Source organism: Pelophylax lessonae (assembly GCF_965119305.1).
Source record: "Pelophylax lessonae genome assembly, chromosome: 3".
NCBI classification, from domain to species: domain Eukaryota; kingdom Metazoa; phylum Chordata; class Amphibia; order Anura; family Ranidae; genus Pelophylax; species Pelophylax lessonae.
The window spans coordinates 552472011-552496573 of record NC_138770.1 but is presented as its reverse complement, the minus strand read 5'-3'; the positions used below and the strand labels follow the sequence as shown (position 1 = coordinate 552496573).

At 39.8% G+C, this 24563-nt stretch overlaps 1 protein-coding gene across 1 annotated transcript in view; it reads left to right on the top strand.

The window, feature by feature from the left end:
- KIF26B (kinesin family member 26B) overlaps window positions 1–24563 on the top strand; it is a 546719-nt gene that overhangs the window by 332730 nt on the left and 189426 nt on the right. The window contains exon 5 of the mRNA XM_082249575.1: window positions 23958–24141. Coding sequence (XP_082105701.1) covers window positions 23958–24141 — 184 coding nt within the window. The remainder of the gene's footprint in view (window positions 1–23957; window positions 24142–24563) is intronic.

Here is a 24563-nt window from a genome sequence, read left to right as displayed (position 1 = left end):
AACAGAGTGATCCCCTATTTTTCCACACTCTTAAAACCATAACAATTTACAGAACTGCAAGTACAAATATGCATATCATTATAGAACACAGTGTGGTGTACTTAATAAAGTTGCACAATATGAAGAAAAGTGAAGTTTCAGTATGAATTGCTTCAAATTAGTCCTTTAAAGTGAATGTAAACCTATTCTGTAGGCTTGTACCTACAGGTAAGCCTATAAAAAGAAAGGAGAGAGCGGCACCAGCTTAGTATAGTACAAGTTTATTTAACACTGTTAAAATTGGTGACTCACTGTCCGAGGTTGGGTGAGACCGGTACACAAAGACTGTTAGGGTCATCCATCTTCCTCTTCCAGGATAGGGGTCATAGGAGAAGGTGGTGAGGTTCCAGAGGTATAGCCGAGCCGCTGTGGGGCTGCTAGTTGTCACTGGCCGCGGCGGAGCATGCACAACAGGGCTCCGGCTGCCGACTTCTGATCAGTGAGTCAGTGAGTCACCAATTTTAACAGTGTTAAATAAACTTGTACTATACTAAGCTGGCGCCGCTATCTCCTTTCTTGCATCTCTCAGGGCTTCTCCACGCTTCAGCCGGCTGCCGCGGACTATAGCTTCCCTACAGTACCAAACTTTGTTCCCCCCCACACAGCCCCATAACCCCCCCCCTCCCATCCACCCACATTCCTTGTACCACCTTGGGATATTAGAAGAGCGCCATGACACCCCCCACTTTCATGTCTAAGCCTATAAAAAGACTTACCTGTAGGTACTTTGAATATCTCTTAAACCTTGACGGTTTAGGAGATATTCACACTTTATGCAGCTGGTGATGTCACTGATGCATGCGCTGTGAAGGGACGGTATACCCGTGCCATCCCTTCAGGGCTCAATCAGACGGCCAGAGGATGTGAACGTGGAAGGAAGACCGGGTAAAGATGTAAGTATCTGTCAGAGCTCACAGCGTGGCGGTGCAGGGTTTCGTTCTAAGGGAAGTTTTTTTATAATGTGCTATGCATACTAGCACATTATGCCTTTACTTTGCAGGGTTTTTAAAAAAAATAAAAATTAGCCCCCCTTGACTTTTTACCTATTTTGTTACATTACAGTTCAATGTTTTGTTAATCTGAATTTTTTGTGATGGATCAGAACACTATAGCCTAAGTTGGTGAAGTAAAATGGGAAAACATATGCATAAAACTATTTTTTAGAAATAGAAAACAGAAAATTGGCATGTGCGTATGTATTCACCCCCTTTGTTATGAAGCCCATAGAAATCTCTGGTGCAACCAATTACCTTCAGAAGTCACATAATTAGTGAAATGATGTCCACCTGTGTGCAATCAAAGTGTCACATGATCTGTCATTACATATACACACCTTTTTTGAAAGGCCCCAGAGGCTGCAACACCTAAGCAAGAGGCACAACTAATCCAACACTGCCATGAAGACCAAGGAACTCTCCAAACAAGTAAGAGACAATACAATACAAGTCAGAGTTTCACAACAGAGACTGGAGTATCTGTACATAGGACAACAATAAGCCATACAGAGTGGGAGACTCCCAAAATGTATGGAAGAAGGTGCTCTGGTCTGATGAGACTAAAATGTAACTTTTCGGCCATCAAAGAAAATGCTATTTCTGTCGCAAACCTAACACATCACATCACCCAAAGGACACCATCCCCACAGTGAAACATGGTGGTGGCAGCATCATGCTGTGGGGATGTTTTTCAGCAGCCGGGACTGGGAAACTGGTCAAAGTTGAGGGAAAGATGGATGGTGCTAAGTACAGGGATTTTCTTGAGCAAAACCTGTACCACTCTGCGTGTGATTTGAGGCTAGGACGGAGGTTCACCTTCCAGCAGGACAATGACCCCAAACACACTGCTAAAGCAACACTTGATTGGTTTAAGGGGAAACATGTAAATGTGTTGGAATGGCCTAGTCAAAGCCCAGACCTCAATCCAATAGAAAATCTGTGGTCAGATTGCTGTTCGCAAGCGCAAATCATCCAATGGGAAGGAGCTGGAGCAGTTTTTCAAGGAGGAATGGGCAAAAATCTTAGTGGTAAGATGTGGCAAGCTCATAGAGACTTATCCAAAGCGACTTGGGGCTGTGATTGCTGCAAAAGGTGGCTCTACAAAGTGTTGACTTTAGGGGGGTGAATAGTTATGCACATTTTTGTTGTTTGCTTCACAATAAAATAAAAAAAACATCTTCAAAGTTGTGGGCATGTTCTGTAAATTAAATAATGCAAATCCTCAAACAATCAATGTTTATTCCAGGATGTGAGGAAACAAAACACGAAAAATGCTATATATATATTGTTATAATGAAGGTACTATGGTAGCTAGTCAAATCATAGTAGTTTATTTTAGCAATGGTTGGAAAATAAAAGCTAATATATGTTACTGCACACTATGTGGAATTCTGTTGGTTCTTTACCTTCAGTTTATACTCTCGGTAATATGTCAGAGAACTGGAGATAGGGCAAGGGATTTATCATGATATAAAAAGGAGTCATCTAAGTTGGCAAATCTAGCACTCTATGCTCAAAGCAATTGCCCAGGTGCCTACCCACAAACAAATCCATATAGATCCAAAACTGGTTTAGAGGCACTGACGGGTCTTGCAGAGGAGGAAGATCAAAAAGAGCAATGTTTTTATTGTCAACATTTAGATTTTTGAGAAAGATGGAATGAGCTTCATCAAAACGTTGACAATAAAAACATTGCTCTTTTTGATCTTCCTCCTCTGCAAGACCCATTAGTGCCTCTAAACCAGTTTTGGATTTATATATACTGTATTAAAATATATATATACTGTGCCTTGCGAAAGTATTCGGCCCCCTTGAACTTTGCGACCTTTTGCCACATTTCAGGCTACAAACATAAAGATATAAAACTGTAATTTTTTGTGAAGAATCAACAAGTGGGACACAATCATGAAGTGGAACGAAATTTATTGGATATTTCAAACTTTTTTAACAAATAAAAAACTGAAAAATTGTGCGTGCAAAATTATTCAGCCCCTTTAGTTTCAGTGCAGCAAACTCTCTCCAGAAGTTCAGTGAGGATCTCTAAATGATCCAATGTTGACCTAAATGACTAATGATGATAAATAGAATCCACCTGTGTGTAATCAAGTCTCCATATAAATGCACCTGCACTGTGATAGTCTCAGAGGTCCGTTTAAAGCGCAGAAAGCATCATGAAGAACAAGGAACACACCAGGCAGGTCCGAGATACTGTTGTGGAGAAGTTTAAAGCCGGATTTGGATACAAAAAGATTTCCCAAGCTTTAAACATCCCAAGGAGCACTGTGCAAGCGATAATATTGAAATGTAAGGAGTATCAGACCACTGCAAATCTACGAAGACCTGGCCGTCCCTCTAAACTTTCAGCTCATACAAGGAGAAGACTGATCAGAGATGCAGCCAAGAGGCCCATGATCACTCTGGATGAACTGCAGAGATCTACAGCTGAGGTGGGAGACTCTGTCCATAGGACAACAATCAGTCGTATACTGCACAAATCTGGCCTTTATGGAATAGTGGCAAGAAGAAAGCCATTTCTTAAAGATATCCATAAAAAGTGTCATTTAAAGTTTGCCACAAGCCACCTGGGAGACACACCAAACATGTGGAAGAAGGTGCTCTGGTCAGATGAAACCAAAATCTAACTTTCTGACAACAATGCAAAACGTTATGTTTGGCGTAAAAGCAACACAGCTCATAACCCTGAACACACCATCCCCACTGTCAAACATGGTGGTGGCAGCATCATGGTTTGGGCCTGCTTTTCTTCAGCAGGGACAGGGAAGATGGTTAAAATTGATGGGAAGATGGATGGAGCCAAATACAGGACCATTCTGGAAGAAAACCTGATGGAGTCTGCAAAAGACCTGAGACTGGGACGGAGATTTGTCTTCCAACAAGACAATGATCCAAAACATAAAGCAAAATCTACAATGGAATGGTTCACAAAGAAACATATTCAGGTGTTAGAATGGCCAAGTCAAAGTCCAGACCTGAATCCAATCGAGAATCTGTGGAAAGAACTGAAAACTGCTGTTCACAAACGCTCTCCATCCAACCTCACTGAGCTCGAGCTGTTTTGCAAGGAGGAATGGGCAAAAATTTCAGTCTCTCGATGTGCAAAACTGATAGAGACATACCCCAAGCGACTTACAGCTGTAATCGCAGCAAAAGGTGGCGCTACAAAGTATTAACTTAAAGCGGAGTTCCACCCGAAATTTATACTTACCTCCATCTTCTCGCTCCCGGTCACCTGAAAAACAAATGGATAATCGCAATTTTTTTTTTTTTTTCACTTACCTTTTAGAGAAAATATACTCACCTTACTTCCTTCTTCCTCCCCTCGGCGGCCACGGTGATTCGTCACTTCCTGGCTTTTGCAATGATTCCTGGGAGCTGAACGTCATCGCTCCCAGGAATCATTGCGCCTGCACCGGCCCCGACGTCAGTTCCGGGGCGTGCGCGTCATTCCCTTCTAAACAGCTTCTGGGCATGCCCAGAAGCTGTGGAGGGATGACGCGCGCGACCCGGAAGTGACTTCGGGGCCGGTGCAGTGCATCGTGGGACCGAAGAAGGAGGAAGAGGACCGAAGAGGACGCGGAAGAGGATCGCGCTGGCTTCAAGCTGCCCACACCCGAGATGGCAGCGCTGGAGAAGACAATTTCAAGGTAAGTATTTCTCCTGAAAGGTAAGTGCAACCCGGGACAGATCAGAGGCTAGCCATTGTGGAATGTGCTAGCCCTGACTGTCCCGGGGGTATTTTTATAAAAAAATGTATAACTAGGGTGGAACTCCGCTTTAAGGGGGCTGAATAATTTTGCACGCCCAATTTTTCAGTTTTTTTATTTGTTAAAAAAGTTTGAAATATCCAATAAATTGCGTTCCACTTCATGATTATGTCCCACTTGTTGTTTATTCTTCACAAAAAATTACAATTTTATATCTTTATGTTTGAAGCCTAAAATGTGGCAAAAAGTTGCAAAGTTCAAGGGGGCCGAATACTTTCGCAAGGCATTGTAGATATATATTTATATCTATATCAATATATATATAAAACCACAACAGGGTATTATTATAATATATTACTGAAATGAATAATGATCATAATACCTAGTAAATGTCCCCGTGCCCTTTTGTGAACGAACGTGGAAATGAGAAACAACTGCCAAACATGAGTCCTGCTGTTACTGTCTGACCTGCATTTTAATGTTCAGCAACAATTATACTGGCTTTTCCCTTTATAAACAAGATTTTATTTGACATTCTGATATTCCCAGTAGATGCGACTGACAGAAATGATGAAAGTAATATAACTACAAGGATAATGAAGGAGTTATAAACAATACACTTAAACATAATTTATTAATATGTGAGAAGTTATCCTTGAAAGGTGATTCATTTTTATGGTAGAATATACCCGTGAAATCTAGTTAAACCTTGTACCTTCATGAAAAGGTGCAGCATGTGAACCCTGAATGACTAATGCCATACATTAATGTGAGGGGGTTTGCTGTCTTTTCAGTTCATAGGCCATAATATTCAATCCAATCTAAAGATGTATTGCCAATACTAGCTTACTGAATACAGAGCTTGGCATATGTATTTTACACGTCCCTAGCTGGCTTGCTGTTTATTTTAAATGTATTCATATAACCTGCCAACGGGGTAGAGCGGGCCATATCCTCATCGTTGGATAATAATAGAAGTGAGTCAGCTCATTTGATGTCTTAAAAGGTTCCTAGCTATACAGAGAAACAGCATGCCCATGACATATCAAGTAAAATCCTTCCAACTATATAAAGCAATGTTTATATAATATTTACTTTTTGAAGACGTAAAAAAAGACGTTACTGTATCTAAAAAGTAATAGCTCAGAAGTGCCATATGTGTACCTTATGACTTTGCATTATACATCTGTGTTTATAAAAGTGCACAGCACTGATGCTTAGCAAATGCATTTGGTGTTGTATAAATATACATCTGGAACATATTTTATTATAGTCAAATTAATATACTCAGAACAAAGCTTTTCACTTCTTGTGTTTTACTTAATTCCTAGCTCACAACTATAGGCACCTGTGGTTCTTATTTATTTACCATATTTATCGGCGTATAACACGCACTTTTTCCTCCTAAAAATGGAGGAAAAAGCAGCAGTGCGTGTTATACGCCGATATTAGAAAAAAAAACGGCCAGGAAGCATTACCGAGAGCAGAAGGGGCGGGCCGGGCCGAGGAGAAGGAAGGACGAGCTGTCATAAGATCAGAAGGGGGCGGGCCGAGAAGAGGGAACGAGCGAGCGCAGTCATTGGAAGTCCCGCCTATGACAGACGTCACACGTCTCGGCAGAGGAGGCGGGACTTCCGATGACTGCGCTCGCTCGTTCTCCCTTCTCCTCGGCTCGGCCCGCCCCCTTCTGCTCTTATGACAGCTCGTCCTTCCTTCTCGGCCCGGCCCGCCCCTTCTGCTCTCAGCGCTGCTTCCCGGTCTTTTTGAAAACAAATGAGGTCAGTTCCAATGGCGCTTGCGATGCTGCATATTTGGACATTGCGCTTGCGAGGCTGCTTATATGAACACTTGGTGGGCTTTGCATGTATGAACACTTGGTGGGCTTTGCATGTATGGACACTTGGTGGGCTTTGCATGTATGGACACTTGGTGGGCTTTGCATATATGGACACTTGGTGGGCTTTGCATGTATGGACACTTGGTGGGCTTTGCATATATGGACACTTGGTGGGCTTTGCATGTATGGACACTTGGTGGGCTTTGCATGTATGGACACTTGGTGGGCTTTGCATGTATGGACACTTGGTGGGCTGCATGTATGGACACTTGGTGGGCTGCATTCATTGACACTGCTGATGGGCTGCATATATTGAGGCTGGATATATGGACACTGCTGATGGGCTGCATTTATGGACACTGCTGATGAGGATGCATTCATGGGCACTGGTGAGATATCATTTGATTTAAAAAAAAAAAAATGTTCTGAGTTCAAAGCTGTTTATGTTAAATTTAAGCTTTTTTCCTGAAATTTCTCTCCAAATATTGGGGTGCGTGTTATACGCCGATAAATACGGTATATTCCATTGTTGCATGCTGAAAAATATTACAAAATATTTTTGGAAAGAGTTTAGAATTTAGATGATAACAGTGTAACATTTGCAAACAAATTCTGCTTAATAAGTGAAGGGCCAATAGAATGTTCACAGCAAAATAATTATATTAAATTTTACAAAAAATAGTGTATATTAATTAGGCAGCAAGTAAACACGTTGTCCCTAAAGTTAAGGTGTTGAAAGCAGAATAAAATGGGAAAGCGTAAGGATTTGAGCGACTTTTGACAAGGGCCAAATTGTAATAGTTGGATGACTGGGTCAGAGCATCTCCAAAACCGCAGCTCTTGTGGGATCTTTCCGGTCTGCATTGGTCAGGACCTACAAAAAGTAGTCTAAGAAAGAAAATCTAGAGAACCAGAGACAGTGTCATGGGCAGCCAGGGCTCATTGATGCACATGGGGAGCGAAGGATGGCCGATGTGGTCTGATGCAATAGAAGAGCTATTGTATCTCAAGTTTCCTGTTAAAGTTAGGTGTCACAACACAAAGTGCATCACAGTTTGTTGTGTATGGGGATGCTTAGCCACAGACCAGTCAGGGTGCCCATGCCAACACATGTCCACCGCCATAAGCATCTGCAGTGGGCACATGGGCATCAGAAATGGACCACAGAGCACAGGAAGATGGTGGCCTGGTTAGATGAATTCAAGAATGGTTTGAAATAAGCAATGTGTTCAAGGCGTTGACTTGATTTCGAATTGTCCAGATCTCAATCCAATTGAGTATCTGTAGGATGTGGTCCAATCCATGGAGGTCCAATCACACAACTTATAGGTCTTAAAGGATCTGCTACTTACAGGTCCTAAAGGATCTGCTACTGATGGCTTGGTGTCTGATACCATAGCATACCTTTCAAAGTGTAGTGGAGTCCATGCCTCAAAGGGTTAAGATGGTTAGTGATAATGTTATGGCTGTTTAGTGTATATATGTGTGCGTATTTGTTTTTTGTGAACAATTTCCAGTGCCAAAGACCAGAAACTGTAGCAGGGATGGTGGCTCAGATCTCGCAATGTAATCTTGGTGGCTGTGCTGTATATCAGCAGCACTCACAGCAAATCCTGTATAAATACACCCTGCCATCCTCCATAGATACAATATAATTTGGTTAGTGCTTATATGCAAGTCACAGTTTAGTTCAAACAAACCCACAATTAAAAAAAAAAAAAATAATAATATTTAAAAAAAATAAAAAAGTGCTTTTGTTTAATTTTTTTATAATTTCACTGTTCTTTCTAGCAGAAACATAACTTTAGTGCTCCTATAAAAACGACAATTCACAGAATGTAATGATCACTTTTGCAAGAGAAGACTGCAGAGTTAAAAACTACCTTAGTTCCCATTATTATATTCCTATTATTATGACATCACACTGGTTTGATCTTACCTATTAAATCAAGCTTTACTGTATGGCTATTAGTCAGTGGCTGTCTTTTTTGTACCACTTTGCTACTGTATGCAGGCACAGGCCTACTGACCTCTGGGATCTTGGCTGTGAATCTTTGGCATTAAAGTTATTGGTGGCCTCATGCATCATTTCATATGTGAAGAGGATAGAGGAAACACACTGCAAACGCCAATGGTTCCAACTTATTAGTGATTGGAAAACCAAGCTTTGCCTCTTTTTTCTACATATTTGCCCCTTATGAGGCTCAACTGCTCCTTCTTCCCCCTTAAGGACAATGAAGGACACACTTTGAATTCTTTGATTTAGGCGATACAGGATATTTTTTTTTTTCGCATTGCGAATTACATCAGCTATATTAGTCACAAAGCTTTAAGTAAAATTTTCTACTCTGCTTCCTGGATTAAGATACTGAGTCATGCTATGCCATTATTCAGGAGCTTCTGGTTATGACCTCAAAATGACCCATTTGGCTTACTAAAAAATCTGCAGCAAAATACTTTTTTATTCTCTTTTTATGTCAAATGATGTGACATTTATATGTTTGTTCTTGATGCAAACAGAAGCTGGAGAAATTTTTCAGTACAATCTGTTTGGCCTCACATAGAAATGATTTATTACCTCTATAGATACAGATGCATCATTTTCACTCAGGTTCATGTCAGTAGCAAACACTATGAAATGATTTTCTGTTGTAGGTCTTCTATTCATTAGAGCAGCATTTTCCATACGTGTTGAAAAAACGGTGTTGCATTTGACAATGCAAGCGTTATGAACAACAATTATAATCGAATGCACTAGAACAGGTGCATCCAAGCTACTACCTCCTGTGTAATGCCTGGTGAGCCTCAACACAGCACTCAGCCTGGGAGGTCTCTGCAAACCTCCAAAATTAAAGGCACTAGGCTTTTAAAAAAAATTGGTTTGATAAATATGCAAATGGCCATGTAGCTAAAGTCAACATGATATAAATCAAGATGTATGAATATAAAATATGCAAGTTCTTAATGAGGTTCAAGGCACACCCTTTCATAGTTCACAGTGCGATGCTGGCAGTTAAAGTGGCTCTGAAGTCTATCAGCTTTTTACCTTAATGTATCCCCTGCATTAATGTAAAAGTAAAAACTCCCCACTACCTGTTCTCCCCCCACCCCCCCAAAACACTTACCTGAGTTTTGCACTGATCCAGCGCTATCCCAGATGCACCTCTTCTCTCTTCAATTCCAGGAGACACAGGTAGCAGTGGGAGCCATAGACTGCCACCAGACAATACTGAGGAGGGAGTGGGGGGCTGAGTCTGAGGCTGTACCACGTTGTGTGTGTCTCTGGGGCAAACCCACCCAGATGCCCCATAGCACACAGCTTGCTATGGGGGCATTTGCAGGGGCGCAGACAGCGCTGACGGGAGACTCCAGAAGAGGGGTAAGGGACTGCTCCATGCAGTTCTATTGCACAGAGCAGGTAAGTATAACCTCTTTTTTATTTAAATGTTTTTTTAAATAGTCCTTAATATCACTTTAAGTATCCTTTGGACAAGTTTCTGTTTTACATTGAGAGATTGTAGTGTGTCTAAACTCTGACTTGGTGGGAAGTCAGAATTTTTTACAGTAAATAAATGCAACAATTGCACACCTATACTGTATATATTACAACATATAAGGAACATAAGAAGAGATGTGTGCTAAATATCCAGTAAAGGAGTTCTACTTATTACTACCAGATATGAATACAGTATCTGACAAAAGTGAGTACACCCCTCACATTTTTGTAAATGTTTTTTGCTAAAGAATGGATCCTGCACTCCAAAACATTCAAACTTTCGAGACTTCAATTCTCACTCTTTCTGCCCTGTTATCTGAGGTATTACTGCCTAATACTTTGTATTTCTATGTGTCTCTTTGCTTTATCTAAAATGTGTTTACTTTCATATATGTACAGTATTGTTTAAGTATTATGAGGCCACTTTGCTATATATACACACCTTCTTGTCATTTGAGTAAATTAGAAAAAAGATAACACTATACTAGTGTATCTCCCCCACGACTCGGAAAAGGTTTTTATTAAATATAAAATAAAAGTATAAAAATATGTGTGTAATTAGTGAGATATAAATATATATTGTGTGGCAGCAGCTGTAGATTTAAATGGATGATAGAAAAATAGCCTAGGCCGCAAAAACAATTAAAATTATCTTTATACTATCTCACATACATTAAGATAATTTTTTTTGTGGCAAGCGCTGTATATAGCCTAGGCTATTTTTCTATCATTTGAGTAAATTACCATTAAAAATTTAATGTTTTGATAGTGTGCTAATCCATTACTTTCCATAAGTCAGAATTTATGCGGGGGGCTCATTACACAAACAAGAGTAATGGGGGCATGGTAGTTGTATCTACCTTGTGGTGTCTTTTATTATATAATTATTCCCATTGTTTTTGGGATAGGTTCTCTGTAACAACAAATAAAAATAAAGAAATTGCATCCATGATCATGCGCAGTCTAATTAACCACTTAAGCCCCGGAGGATTTGGCTGCTAAAGGACCAGGGGTTTTTTTGCGATTTTTTACTGCGTGACTTTAACGGACAATTGCGCGGTCGTGCGACGCTGTACCTAAACGAATTTGACGTCCTTTTTTTCCCACAAACAGAGCTTTCTTTTGGTGGTATTTGATCACCTGTGCGATTTTTTGATCACGCGCTATAAACAAAAAAAGAGCGTAAATTTTGCAAAAATAACAATATTTTTCACATTTTTTTATATGAAATTCCCCCAAAAAAAAAGTAAAAATCTAAATTTTTTAACATTTTTCGGCCAATTTGTTTTATGCTACCTATGTTTGGTAAAAAAAATCGCAAAAAGCGTATTTTGATTGGTTTGCGCAAAAGTTATCGCGTTTACTAACAAAGGGAAAGATTTTTGTCATTTTTGGTGTTTTTTTTTTAACGCGTAATGGCGGCGATCTGCGATTTTTTTTCGGTACTGCGACATTGCGGCGGACAGATCGGACCCTTGACTGACATTTTTGACACTTTTGGGGGTACCAGTGACATTACTGCAGTAATCAGTGCTATACATATGCACTGTTACTGCAAAAATGACACTGGCAGGGAAGGGGTTAACTTTATTGGACAGGGAGGGGTTAAGTGTGTCCTAGGGGCGTGCTTTCTACTGTGCAGGGACATTCCTATTGGTGTAAAAGCAAAGATCAACCGTTCTACATAGTAGAACGGTCAGATCTTCACTTTTACACAGGGAGAACTGACAGGCAGCTTGTTTACACAAGCTGCTCTGTCTTTCTCCCTTCACAGGAGCGATCGCAGTGTGACTGGCGGACATCGAGTCCGCCGGTCACACGCACTGACTTGCCTGTGAACGAGCCGCGGCGGGCGCGCGCCCGCCCGCGATAGGCTCGCAAGTCAGTGACAGGCGAGTGACGTACCGATACGTCACTCTGCCTGGCCGGGGCTGACCGCCGCAGTATATAGTCGTGCGGCGGTCGGCAACCGGTTAAAAAAATTAAAATGTGTGCTTGTTCTTGAAATGGTTAATTTAGGCTGAATGTTTGTGGGATTCTCGCTAATATGCATTACTACCGAATCAAAGAATTTTTAACTGGACACACATTATTTGGTCAAGTGTTCCATCTCATTAAACTAATCTTGAGAGGAGACAGAATGTAAACTGATTGTGGAGCAGGTGGGTGTAATAGGCAACGCATTAGCCTATCATAAGCCATGGGGAAGAAAGAGGATTCAGAACGCTGGCTAAACATGGACAGAGGATAGGCAGGTCGAAGGAGGTAGAAAACTAACAAGTTGTAGACCAGGGAGAAATAGAGGAGTCAGAGTGGAAGCTGGTTATGGCACAGAGTGGAGGGGAGGTATATTTGGCAGCTAATCATGGAAAAGCTACGGTACATATATCTTCTTCTTTTTAGCTGGAAGATTAATTTAGCTTGGACAATCCAAGCATCAAATGAGATTCAGTTTTGCATAAGAGATGAGTTCTCATTGTCCTCTCGTTGATCAAGAGCAGGGGTCTCCAAACTTTCTGAATAAAGGTTGAGTTTACTGTCCTTGAGGCTTTAGAGGGGTCAGACTGTGGCCAGTTGGATTCCAAAAACACTGTGGTGTCGGTGAGAGCAAACAGTGCCCCATCATTGGTTTTAGTAGAATGAATAGCGCCCTATTGTTGGTTTCAGTGGAAGGAATGGTGCCCCATTGCTGTTATTCAAGGTAGGAAGGATGCCCCATCATTGGTATCTGTGGGAGGAATGGTGCCCTATCATTGGTGTCTGTAGGGGGAATGGTGCCCCATCATTGGTGTCTGTGAGAGGAGTGGTGCCTCATCTTTAGTGTCAGTAGATGGCATGGTGCCCCATGGGCTAGATAAAGGCAAGCAAAGGACCACATCTGGCCCTTGGAACTCAGTTTGGAGACTACAGGTCTAGAGTAAAACCAGAGAAAAGGATCACCGGAGGGTGGCATTTGTATAATTAAATATTACAGAATTGTGCACTACTGAAATATGGCCACAGACAGGCAGGTGAATGAACAAGTATGGAGAGCTATTTGCCAGCGACAAGCTTTACAGTATCTTGCCACTTGACCAACAGATTAAAGTGGTGCATCTATAATTAAATACTTTCTTTCTAAGTCAGAAAGGAGAAGTAGAGAACTATCAAGTCAAGTCATAAAACATCTACAGTATGTGAGGTCACTAGTCCTTCTGCAGTTGGAAAGTGTGTTATCACCTCTAGGGTAGCCCTACATGGCTCAGTCCATGGTAAAGCATAGTACTAGGTCATTATACTGTACTTTGGTGGTGTCAGGCAATTGATAGCCATTCTAGTGTTATTTAGTTTGCTTTAAAGGGCACTTTTTTGAGGAGATATGAGTAGCCAGTCAAGGTAGGCAATCTTGGTGGTTCAAGTCTCTGGCAGCATATGACTAGCACTTATCTAAACACAATATTTCTACTGCTGCTGGCAAGGTGCCATGCAAACCTATTATAATCTTTATGGATAGCACCAGTAGAAAAATAAACCTAGCAAATTAGACAGACTATAGGCAGAATATGTGATGTATTAATTGCTTCAGCCTGTATTTTCCATTTAGACTTTTTCATTTCCATGCTCTGAGCCTGCTGAATAGATGTGAAAGCTTGATGCTTTTTGCTCTGTCACCACCCCAACCGCTCACATTAATTTCGACTTATAGCTCCGTTTTCTAACCATCCCTTATTGGGAATAAATAGCTTTAGGAGCTTATTTCATGTGAAAACTGCATCATGGTACAGATGCAAAATCCTGCAAAAGACAATGTTCCTGAATCACCCTGGAAATTGGCAACACTGTGTGGGTTGCTCTTCTTTTACCTCTTGACAAAAACATACCAGACTGTTCATTTTAAAGAGACTGAAAAACATCTTGTGAAATATGAAGGACAGAACTAACTTCGCATTTGGCAAAGATGGATTAGTCATCATGTAAGTACATTCCATCTACGTCTGAGCGATAATGCTTCTTTAAAGTTTAGAATTTACCGAATAAAATGTGATCTTGACTATTATGTTTTGTCAAATTTAAAGGCACGTTTAAGAAAGCTTAAACTGTACAGTTTGTATTTTTATTTTCAATGTTACAGTAATGTCAGATAGTCTCATATATTTCTAGGAGAGTTAATGTTATGTTGTTACCAGAATGCAATGGTTATCCTAGACGAAAGGAGCAATTTGTACTTTTGGATTTGCTTCGTTTGTGTTAGAAGATGATTCCTGTATAGGCTGATCAGGTTTTTAGAGTAAATGGATTTTTTTATGTATTTTAGATTTTATGGGTGTGACCTGTTTAGTGATCCTTTGCTCAGTAAGGAAGTAAAAACCTCATAATCCCTATAATAAATACATGCATTAATAAACAGTGGACTTCATTTATGCCTAAAATAGCTTTGAGAATTATTTTATGCCTATAGGCATAGATGTCAATGTTTAAATAGCTGACAATAGTGAAAGGTTGGGGGGCAATTCCTTTGTAAGTAGCCTGTTGACAGACTTGCATCAGCTTCCTAGGTGTCAGTAAATGAGGTCAAGTTTATAGTAGTTACTACAAAAGAGACTTAATTCTAGTGTTGAGTATATAACATTATCCAATATAAACAAACAGTCATACACCTTTGCAACAACAAATCAACAATTTTTTTATGCATTTAAATCCTAGACTGAAAAACTGACTACAAATTTAGGTGTGTGATTACACCCACTTACTAGGGATGGAGTTGTGTTTCAAAGTGCAAATGTTTGTATGAGGTAGCTTCCAGCAAGATGTTTGCCTTTCCCTTTTTGTTGTCATTGGGGTAAGGTTAGAACAGCTCATAAAATGGATCATGCTGGATTTATTTATCTGCCATTGAGTGAGATGGAGTGTATACTTTTCTTGTTTAGCTTCAGGCTCGGTTAACACTGCCGCAACTTGGGATCCGACTTGTGAGACCCCAAGTCCCACGACGTGAAATCCCATGTTAGTCAATGAGAGCTGTCTTAATTAGCACTTCTAAAGTCGCTCTGAAACGTTTCCTATACTACTTCAAGGCAACTTCTATCCAACTTGTGCCCATGGACTTTAATGGAAGTTGCCTCCAAGTCGAATCCTCATCTATATTGATGTGATTTAAAGAGGAAGTAAACCCTCCTCAGGAAGTTGTACCTATAGGTAAGCCTATGATAAGGCTTACCTATAGGTACTGTAAATATCTCCTAAACTTACACCGTTTAGGAGATATTTACCTTTAATGCAGCCAGTGACGTCACTGGCGCATGCGCTCTGAAGGAACGGCTGACCGTGCCGTTCCTTCAGAGCCCCGTGCCGTGACCGTCGGCTCCCGTGCGCGTGCGCGGGAGTGACGTCACCGCGGCTCCGGCCAATCAGATGACCGGATGCCGCGATCCCGGAAGACGGGCGACATGTCATGTCGCCCGTCATACAGGTAAGAGAGCGGCACGGCGGGGGCTCGTTCTAAGGTAAGTATTTCATAATGAGCTAGTATGCGAAGCATACTAGCTCATTATGTCTTTCTCTTGCAGGTTGTAAAAAAAAAAAAAAATTTTTAAATGAGTTTACAACCTCTTTAAATCAGACATTATAAGATTACCCAGGCAGTACATGGCATCTTCTCATATCCTGTTATCTATGCTTACCTGCACAAGACAAAGATGCTTCCAAGTCTCATTAAAGTAGTACTCAAATCACATCAAGTCGCCAGTACAGTAAACCCCCGCTCCATCGCGGTTCAGTTTTTGCGGTCCCGGTATATTGCGTTTTTTTTTTGTAATGTTATTTTACTATATAAATCATTAAAAATGAAATAATTTTGTGTTTTCCATAGCTCTTGCTATGTCTCTCAGTATCTTTTATGTGTTTAAATGAGTTTCTATTGTTTTAAAAGTGTGTTTAAAGACCTTAAAATGCTTTTACACGTACAGTGACAGTAAAAAAAAACATGCCTACAATGCATTTTAATAGGGTTTTTCTATTTAGCGGATTTTCACTTTTCGCGGCTGGGTCCGGAACGTAACCCCCGCAATGGAGGGGGTTTACTGTAAATCAAAAGGAAGTCGCCTGGCAAAGTTGCACCGTAAGCCACATGACTTTCAGGTTGCAGTAGTGTGAAATAAGCTTCAAATTGGGGAGCAGTTGTCTGTACTACCCATGAAATTGCTAAAGCAAGTGGTTAGACTTAGAGGGAAAGAATGGCGTTTAGCACAAACAACTCTTTTGCAGTCTTAGGCAGGCCATAGACGGTGCAAATTTCTTTCCTGAAACCATGGGTTGCAAAAAAGAAGTTTGCATAATTCCACCATCACAGACAGTGTTGACAGGGGAAACCCTCTTGCCGAGCAATTGTCTTCTCCCGGTGGGGAAGGCGGGAGCAGGCGAGGGAAGCCACCCCTGCTGGGAGAAGACAGTGATTATTTCTAGCAGCTATAGCAGCATCGATTGATCAAGTTGGTGCATTCAACCTGCCCATTAATGGTTCCAATCTCGTTCGGTTCCTGCTGAACCAGCCGAAAATCGAAACCATGTATGGCCGGCCTAATGAAAAGTCAGAAAATACTTTATTTGTACCAATGAACCTGTTGAATGAAGCATCAGAAGATAGTAAGTATCATTGTCAGTAGTAGCCCTCTGTATTGAAACATCTCATTTGGAATTTTCATATATAAGACTGAAAGAGTTTTGGCATAAATTATGAACTGAACTGTATTGTGAAACATGTAATATACCAAATGAATAACAAAAACTTCAGTAGACTTAAGAGTCAAATGATTGTCAGACTGAAAGTGCTAAAGGGATTTACACCAACTAAAGGATACCAAGTGTAATAAAATCCTAATACAGGCTGGGCAAAGATTTCAGTTGTTTTCTACCCAAATGGGCACAATCACTCACTTGCCTCCTTGGGGCTGTCAAAGATTTTTCTTGCACCCACATAAAAAGGTCTCAGGTGACAGTGATAATAAGTGTTGTATTTGATCCTTTTTTGGAGTTACTTATGTATGTTGGTGAAGGATCTTCTGGAAATGGCATAATGGAGGTTTTCTTAAGCCTGTTGCTTGTGGGCTTTTATCAGATCACTATTAATCATTTTGTTTTACATTTTTTATTTATTGTGGGAGATTTTCCAAACCAGCAAAAGACAGCCATTAGTAAATAAACAAGTCACAGGATTCCCATCTATACATTAAAGGATATACAGTAGTTGAGTAACAAAATAAATCCATGTATACACAGCATCTCATCAGTATCAATTAGCACAGGCGCTTAGAAATGATGACATAATGCATTCAGTGAAAACCATTGATTTTCGTAGTGACCCCTAGACGCATGAATTGCTCAGTTCTAACCGCAGAGCTGGTGTTCTGTCAAAAGAGCCAACCCATCAAAATCTCCAACCACATCACTTCCGGTGACTCTCCAGCCGCTGTAATTGGAGATTTCAACAAGTTACCTGTTTTCACAGAACCCTGGCAGTGTATACACTACGGTAGACGAGGAGTTGGCTGTTTTGAAAGAACACCAAGTAAGGGGGAAAAAAGTTGTCACTGCCTTGGAGGCAGCCATGTTGTTGGTTATTAGCAGGCGTGCTAATAATTTTTACTCATTATATCGTGTACCATAGTTTGTACGCTGCCAGTGTTTTGGGAAAACTAGTAACTCACCAAAATCTCCAGTTACAGCTGCTGGAGAGTCACCGGAAGTGACGTAGTTAAAGACTTTTGACAAGTAAGCTCTTTTGACATAACACCGGCGGGGAACAGGTGCAGCATCGGATCAATGCTGCATTCACCTGGGTGAGTGTATTTGTTTTTAACCCCAAACTTCTCTTTTAACCACTTTAGCACTGCTCACTGTGCCTCTACTGCGGCACAGTGGCTCGTTATCGTCTGGCGACGTAGACCTACGTCACCAGACATTCCCCTCTCTCGGCGGCGCGAGCGTGGCGCCGGAGGCTCGCTCCCGCTATATTCAGTCACAGCGGGAGTCGGACCAGGGGAGGAGCGGCGGTGATTACCGCCGCTCTTCCCCGATCGTCAGGGATCGAGTATGGAGATCCACCCGCTTGTGTAAACAAATCGGGCGGATCTCCTAAGTGACAGGCAGGGACAGATTGCAGGGTTCAGCATAGCTGAACCTGCGATCTGTGCCTGTGTCACACAGTCCCCTCCCCCCACACACGTCAGTAAGCACCAGGCATACATTAATCCCTTGATCACCAATAAAAGTTAACCCCTTTCCTGCCGGTGTCATTTTTACAGTAACAGTGCATATTTATAGCACTGATTACTGTAGTAATGTCACTGGCACCCCCAAAAGTGTCAAAAATGTCAGTCAAGGGTCCGATCTGTCCGCCGCAATGTCGCAGTCCCGCAAAAAAAAATTGCAGATCGCCGCCATTACTAGTTAAAAAAAAAAACAATAAAAATTACATAAATTTCCCGTAGTTAGTAGCTGCGATAACTTTTGCGCAAACCAATCAAAATACGCTTATTGCGATTTTTTTTAACAAAAATATGTAGCAGAAAACAAATTGGCCTAAAATGTAAAAAAATTTTGATTTTTACATTTTTTTGGGGGGAATTTCATATAAAAAAATTTGAAAATTTTCAAATACCACCAAAAGAAAGCTCTGTTTGTGGAAAAAAAAAGGAGGTAAAGTTTGTTTGGGTACGACGTTGCATGACCGCGCAATTGTCAGTTAAAGTCGCATAGTGCCGAATCACAAAAAGTGGCCTGGACGTAAAGCAGGAAAATCCTCCGGTGGTAAAGTGGTTAAAGCATATGTAAACCCAATCATTAAAATCTCATTATAGGCTTTAACATGTTGTAATTTCAAAAGTATTTTTCAACATTTAATTAAAATAATACCTGGCTATCCTGCCTTAAACCAACTAGTTGATGCACTTCCTGTTATACAGTGTTTTGTAGCTAGATTGTGTTCTATTAGGCTCCATTCACACCTGAGCGTATAGTTTTCAGGCTTTTTTTGGACGTTTTTTCAGGCGTTTTTGTGGGCGTTTTTCCAGGTGTTTTTTGGGTGTTTTTTCAGGCATTTTTTGCAGGTGTTTGGAGGCAGGCATTGACATCTAACAAAAACTCCTGTTATCTGCCAAAAAAGAAGCTCATGTACTTTTTTGAGCTTCATGCATTTTGCTTCAGGTTCAGGTGACATAACACTCATATGTGAACAGGGGCCATTGAAATGAATAGGATTTTGCTTATTGGGCATTTTGAGACTTCAGAGATGAGCGTTTTATGAGCTGAAATTTTTTTAGGTGTGAACAGGGCCTTAACGTATTTGTTTGAACAAGAAAGAAAGCCTTGTATAAAACTGCATGTGTGAATTATTGCATACTCAAGAGCACAGTTATCCTTACATGTCCTGAAATACTGCCACTGCATGCTGTAAATTAGCATCTTGGAGAAAGATCACAATGATCTGTTATACAACCGTGCTTTATCTCATTGTGCTTTAAGCATATGTAATTATTTGGTCCCATTGGTGCTGAAGTGCAAATTAAATTTCATAACTTTATAAAATATGCATAACAGCATTTTAGAGTCTGGCTTTTCATGCAAGTGGCAATGCTGTCTCCAGGAAGACATTTTTCAGTGTGTCAAAACTTTCCAGAGACTGTCTCCTGGGAATTTACAGCACTGCATAACAGTATTTTAAATCCAGGTACATGTTGCTTTCTTTGTCTCTTGACAGACAGTTTTTGTCTTTTATGAACAATACAAAGCTGTTTGCTTACTGTTGCTGAGTTTGTAGCTAGGCAACCTAGGATGTAATTGGCAAATGCTTGACACAGATTTGATTAAACATATCTAGAAACATATGTGGATGCCTTTGTCCTATAATATCCTTATGATCTAAATTCTTTTCACTTAATCATTTTAAGTTAATTTGTTCAGTAATTGTTTGTATGACATACTGTTTATGTAGTTTAACTTTGGATATCATTACATTTATAAAGATCCTGTGAGAATATTACAATTTGTCTTTTGTATGCTTCTGTATTTTGTTTTCTTTACAGTTGGCGGTTATTTGCTGTCCATGACACAGGTACCAAGCTCAATAATTTGGTGTCCCCTTTTTAATATGGCCCTGTAGTAGATAAGGCTATAAATCATTGTTAATATGAAAGATTGCATATATCACCTACTCACCCATAATCACATGTAGTGGCTCCTTTGGGTGCACAGTTAAGTTTCATTATTTAGGTCAAATAACTCTTTATTTAAAGAATTGTTAAGGTACATGGTATGATAAAGACAGCAGTTAGTGTAAAAGGTTCCATATCACAAATATAACATTAATACAAAAAAGAAAGAGCAAGAAACGTTTGTATTGGAAATGGTTCACCTTAACTTGAAGGCACCTTAAATAAAGGCCGTGGGTGAGAGGAATGAATACGGTCGTAAACAGAATGGGGGGGGGGGGGAAGGATAGTTAGGAAAACCAGGTAAAAAAACAAGGAAGGGGTAGGGTGTCAGTGGCAAAGGGAGAATCCGCCATGTTCAAAAGGGTGATTATATGTGTGTATATATATATATATATATAAGATCTGCATGATTCTGGATAAAATGCGATTCACAATTTTTTTGCTTAGAATAAAGATCACGATTCTCTTACGATTCTCTGCGTAACATCATCTTTTAAATTATACAAAAATATTGGGCTAACTTTACTGTTTTTTTTTTCTAATTCATTAAAGTGTATTTTTTCCCAAAAAACTGCATTTGAAAGACTTCTGCGCAAAGTGTGACATAAAAGATTGCAACGATCACTTCTTCTTTGTTGCTTTGGCGGTATGTTTTGGGTCATTGTCATTCTGGAAGACCCATCCACGACCCATCTTCATTGTTCTGGCTGAGTGAAAAGTATTTTACAATACATGGCCCTGTCCATTGGCACCTCAGTGCGGCAAAGTCGGTCTGTACCTTTAGCAGAAAAACAGCCCCAAAGTATAATGTTTCCACCTCCGTGTTTGACTGTAGGGATGGTGTTCTTAAGGTCATAGCCAGCATTTTTCTTCCTCCAAACACAGCGAGTTGAGTTAATGCCAAAGAGCTAAATTTTGGTCTCATCTGACCACAGAACTTTCTCCCAATCCTTCTCTGAATCATTTAGATACTCATTAGCAAACCTGTACATGTGCCTTCTTGAGGGGGACCTTGCGGGGGCTGCAAGGTTTCAATCCATGACACCAATGGTTTGTTTAGTGACTGTGGTCCCAACTGCCTTAGGATGGTTAAATACTTGCGATCAAATACAAATACTTATTTTACTCACTGAACTGCAACACAATTTATCTGGATTTTTTGGTGATATTCTGTCTCTATCATTTAAAATACACCTATGATAAAAATGATAGACCCTTCATTTCTTTGTAAGCGGGCAAACTTACAAAATCTGCAGGGATCAAATAATTATTTTCCCCACTGTATATAACTGAAACCTCTCTTGCATCAAATCCCAGGTTGACGCTCCTGGGTCTTTTTAATAAACTAAGTGGAAACAATTGATGGAAAAAATTATTTAGTCCCGGTTCACACTGGGGCAACTTGTCAGGCGACTTAGCCGCCTGACAAGTCGTGCTCCATTCAATGCAATAGAACCGTTCTAATCGGAGCACCTCAAGTCTCTCCGACTTAGAAAAAGGTTCCTGCACTACTTTGGGGGCGACTTGCATTGACTTCTATTAGAGAAGTCGTTTGCAAGCCCCGCTGAAGTCACGCTGCACAGGGCGGCTTCAGAGTCGGGCGACTTTGAAGCTGCCCCAGTGTGAACCGAGCCTTAGACTCATTTCTTTAATGAATGAAACTTTATTTTGCTTACCCAAAACAAAATTTACTTAAATACTGTGTCCCTACTGCTACACAAACACACTTATTTCCTCAATTATGTCCCACTAAATTCTAAGGCCTCATGCACACTGGACATTATCAAAGCACCAGTAGAAAGCTGTAGCTGTAGAATGAGTTTTTCAGCTTTTTTGCAGTAGAGTTTTTTTAGCTTTTTTCAGCTGTAGTGTTTTTTAGCAAAACTATACTCCCACAAAAGCTTATAGCTCAAAAATATTGATAAATGCCAAATAGCCAAGTTTTCAGCGTTTTTTGGCGTTTTTCAGCATTTTTAAGCTTTTATCAGGGTTGCTGAAAAACGCCTCTTAAAACCCACTAGTTCTGTTTTTTTTTTTTTTCAGCCAGAAAATGCCCCTGCCAAAAACTGCTGATAACAGCCTATGTGTGCGTGGACACCTAGGATAACATGCTGGGGAGTTTACTGGCTGCAGAAAGAAACGTCTGACGCCAAAAACAGCAGCTGTAAAAATGCCCAGTGTGCATAAGGCCTAAATGTTATCTACTCGTGATCCCCAGATGCCAGTCTAGGCGGCAATTAGTACCTCTACTGTAGCCGTTGTGGGTTGAAATGTTGAGCAAATCCAACCAAAACTAAAGTTTGCTTTGGATTAGCTTGCAGGAAATAATATCTCTTTTGTGAAAGAGGGTGGGGGGTTGGAGTAAAATACAACTGCAGTTTGGGAAGGTAAACCATAGAATGTATAGATACTGATTCTATTTTCACTTTGTAACTTTGTTTGTTAGACCTTGGTTGGTCTGTTGTAAATCCATATTAATGTACTGACACATGTGGCATCCACAAAATCAATAACAATTCACCTGTTAAAAGATTATTTCTAATTGGTTCTATGGGTTGCTACATCCTGGCCTTATCCTGCCATCTTGTACTGCTTTAATAAATAAGTATGAATACTGTGTTCCATTTTTTTTTTAAATCTGAACAGTAAGCTTCCATGTGCAAAAGGTTAAATGGGTGATATTTCTTTCACAGGATCTTTAAATGCATAAAACAGGTAGCTGGCTAGCATACAAGAGTGGAACACTTGTTATGTAATGGAGGCTGATTTCTTGATATATTACATATGATGTTATAACAAAGGTTAATCATGGCTTGAAATAACCAAATTTGTATCGGTTCTGCATTAAAATAGCCAATTTACTTTCTTTGCTTTGCTTTTATATGGAGTTGAATTCAAATAAAACTGCAGTGCACATTACTTTATTCTGATCACACAATAATCAACTACAATGCATAGAGAAGCTCTAAAGTAGCAAAATGTTGCTGAGATGTATGTTTTTTAGGTATTTTTTAATTGAAGTAGTTTGCTTCTATAATGGCATTTTTTATTTTTTAAATAAGTGCATTTATACTATTTGTATTTCATTTATGGCACTTAGTTTAGTATACGTTGCATAAAAGTGCATGGAATGATCCACAGTTGCCAGTGTACAGTGCAGAATTTTAATTAGCCATTGTTTAAATCTATATAAAATATGTGAAAATTACTGGGATACCAATCTAAATGACTTGTACATTTGGCACTAGAATAATAAATCCTTTATAGTAATTCAGTTTTTTAAATGAAAATTGCATCATCAAACATTAACATAAAGGTGTGCTGTTACTGTATCTAATATGGAATACAATTGGAACTAAAATATCCAAGGTTAAAATACTGAGGTAAAGTGCTTCTGTAATATAGTAAAATAAATGAGTATAGCCAAAGTTATTTGTTCTATATTTCCTAACTTTTTTGTAGATTAACCTATTAATTTAACATATATTTAATGATATGTTAGGTGAATTTAGAGGCTAAACAAACATCTAACTTCTCAGCAAAAACACGTGTGTGTGAACTGTGTAACCTAATAAAATTTCAAATTCACTTTCTGTAATGCAGTTATGTATTTCTCTCTTGTACCACCAATTTTCCTGTTCAAGTTCCATTTGTAACGTCTAATGTGGATTCTTACAGGGCGGCTCAGAAATTAAATCTGTCCTCCAAAAAGAAGAAGCAAAGGACAACTCCTTCATTAGTGTCCGAACCTCCACTTTTCTCAACCAACTTCTGCGGCACTCTTCAGACTTGTCCTCCACCTGCACCGCCATGTCTGCTAAGGGCAGTCAACAAAGTAAAAGACACTCCTGGATTAGGGAAGGTACGAGAAAACTATATTTTACATTTTGCAGCTGTAGTATAAATTGGGAAATCTGAAATTTCTGTGTTCCAGAACATCATAATACTATATTGCAGCCCATGTATTTACTTACTATGTCATTTGAAGCTCTGACTTTTTTATTGCCTTAAAAAGGGAGAAGAATATAATGTGAAAATGGAAAATAAGAGGGTGTTAAGAAATACCGAAAGTACTATATGCAGTTCAAAATGAATAGAGTTATATTGAGTTTTCTGCTACTGGAAAAGTTGTGTAGAATTAAGAACAATGCAGTATAAGAATAGAATTTCTGCCTATGGGCTGTTTTAAAAAAGTGGGTCAAATGTTGGAAAGTTGCTTGTACAAATAATGATTGCATTATAAGTTTAGGATGTATGTTTTAATGTATGGATGATTTAGGGGAC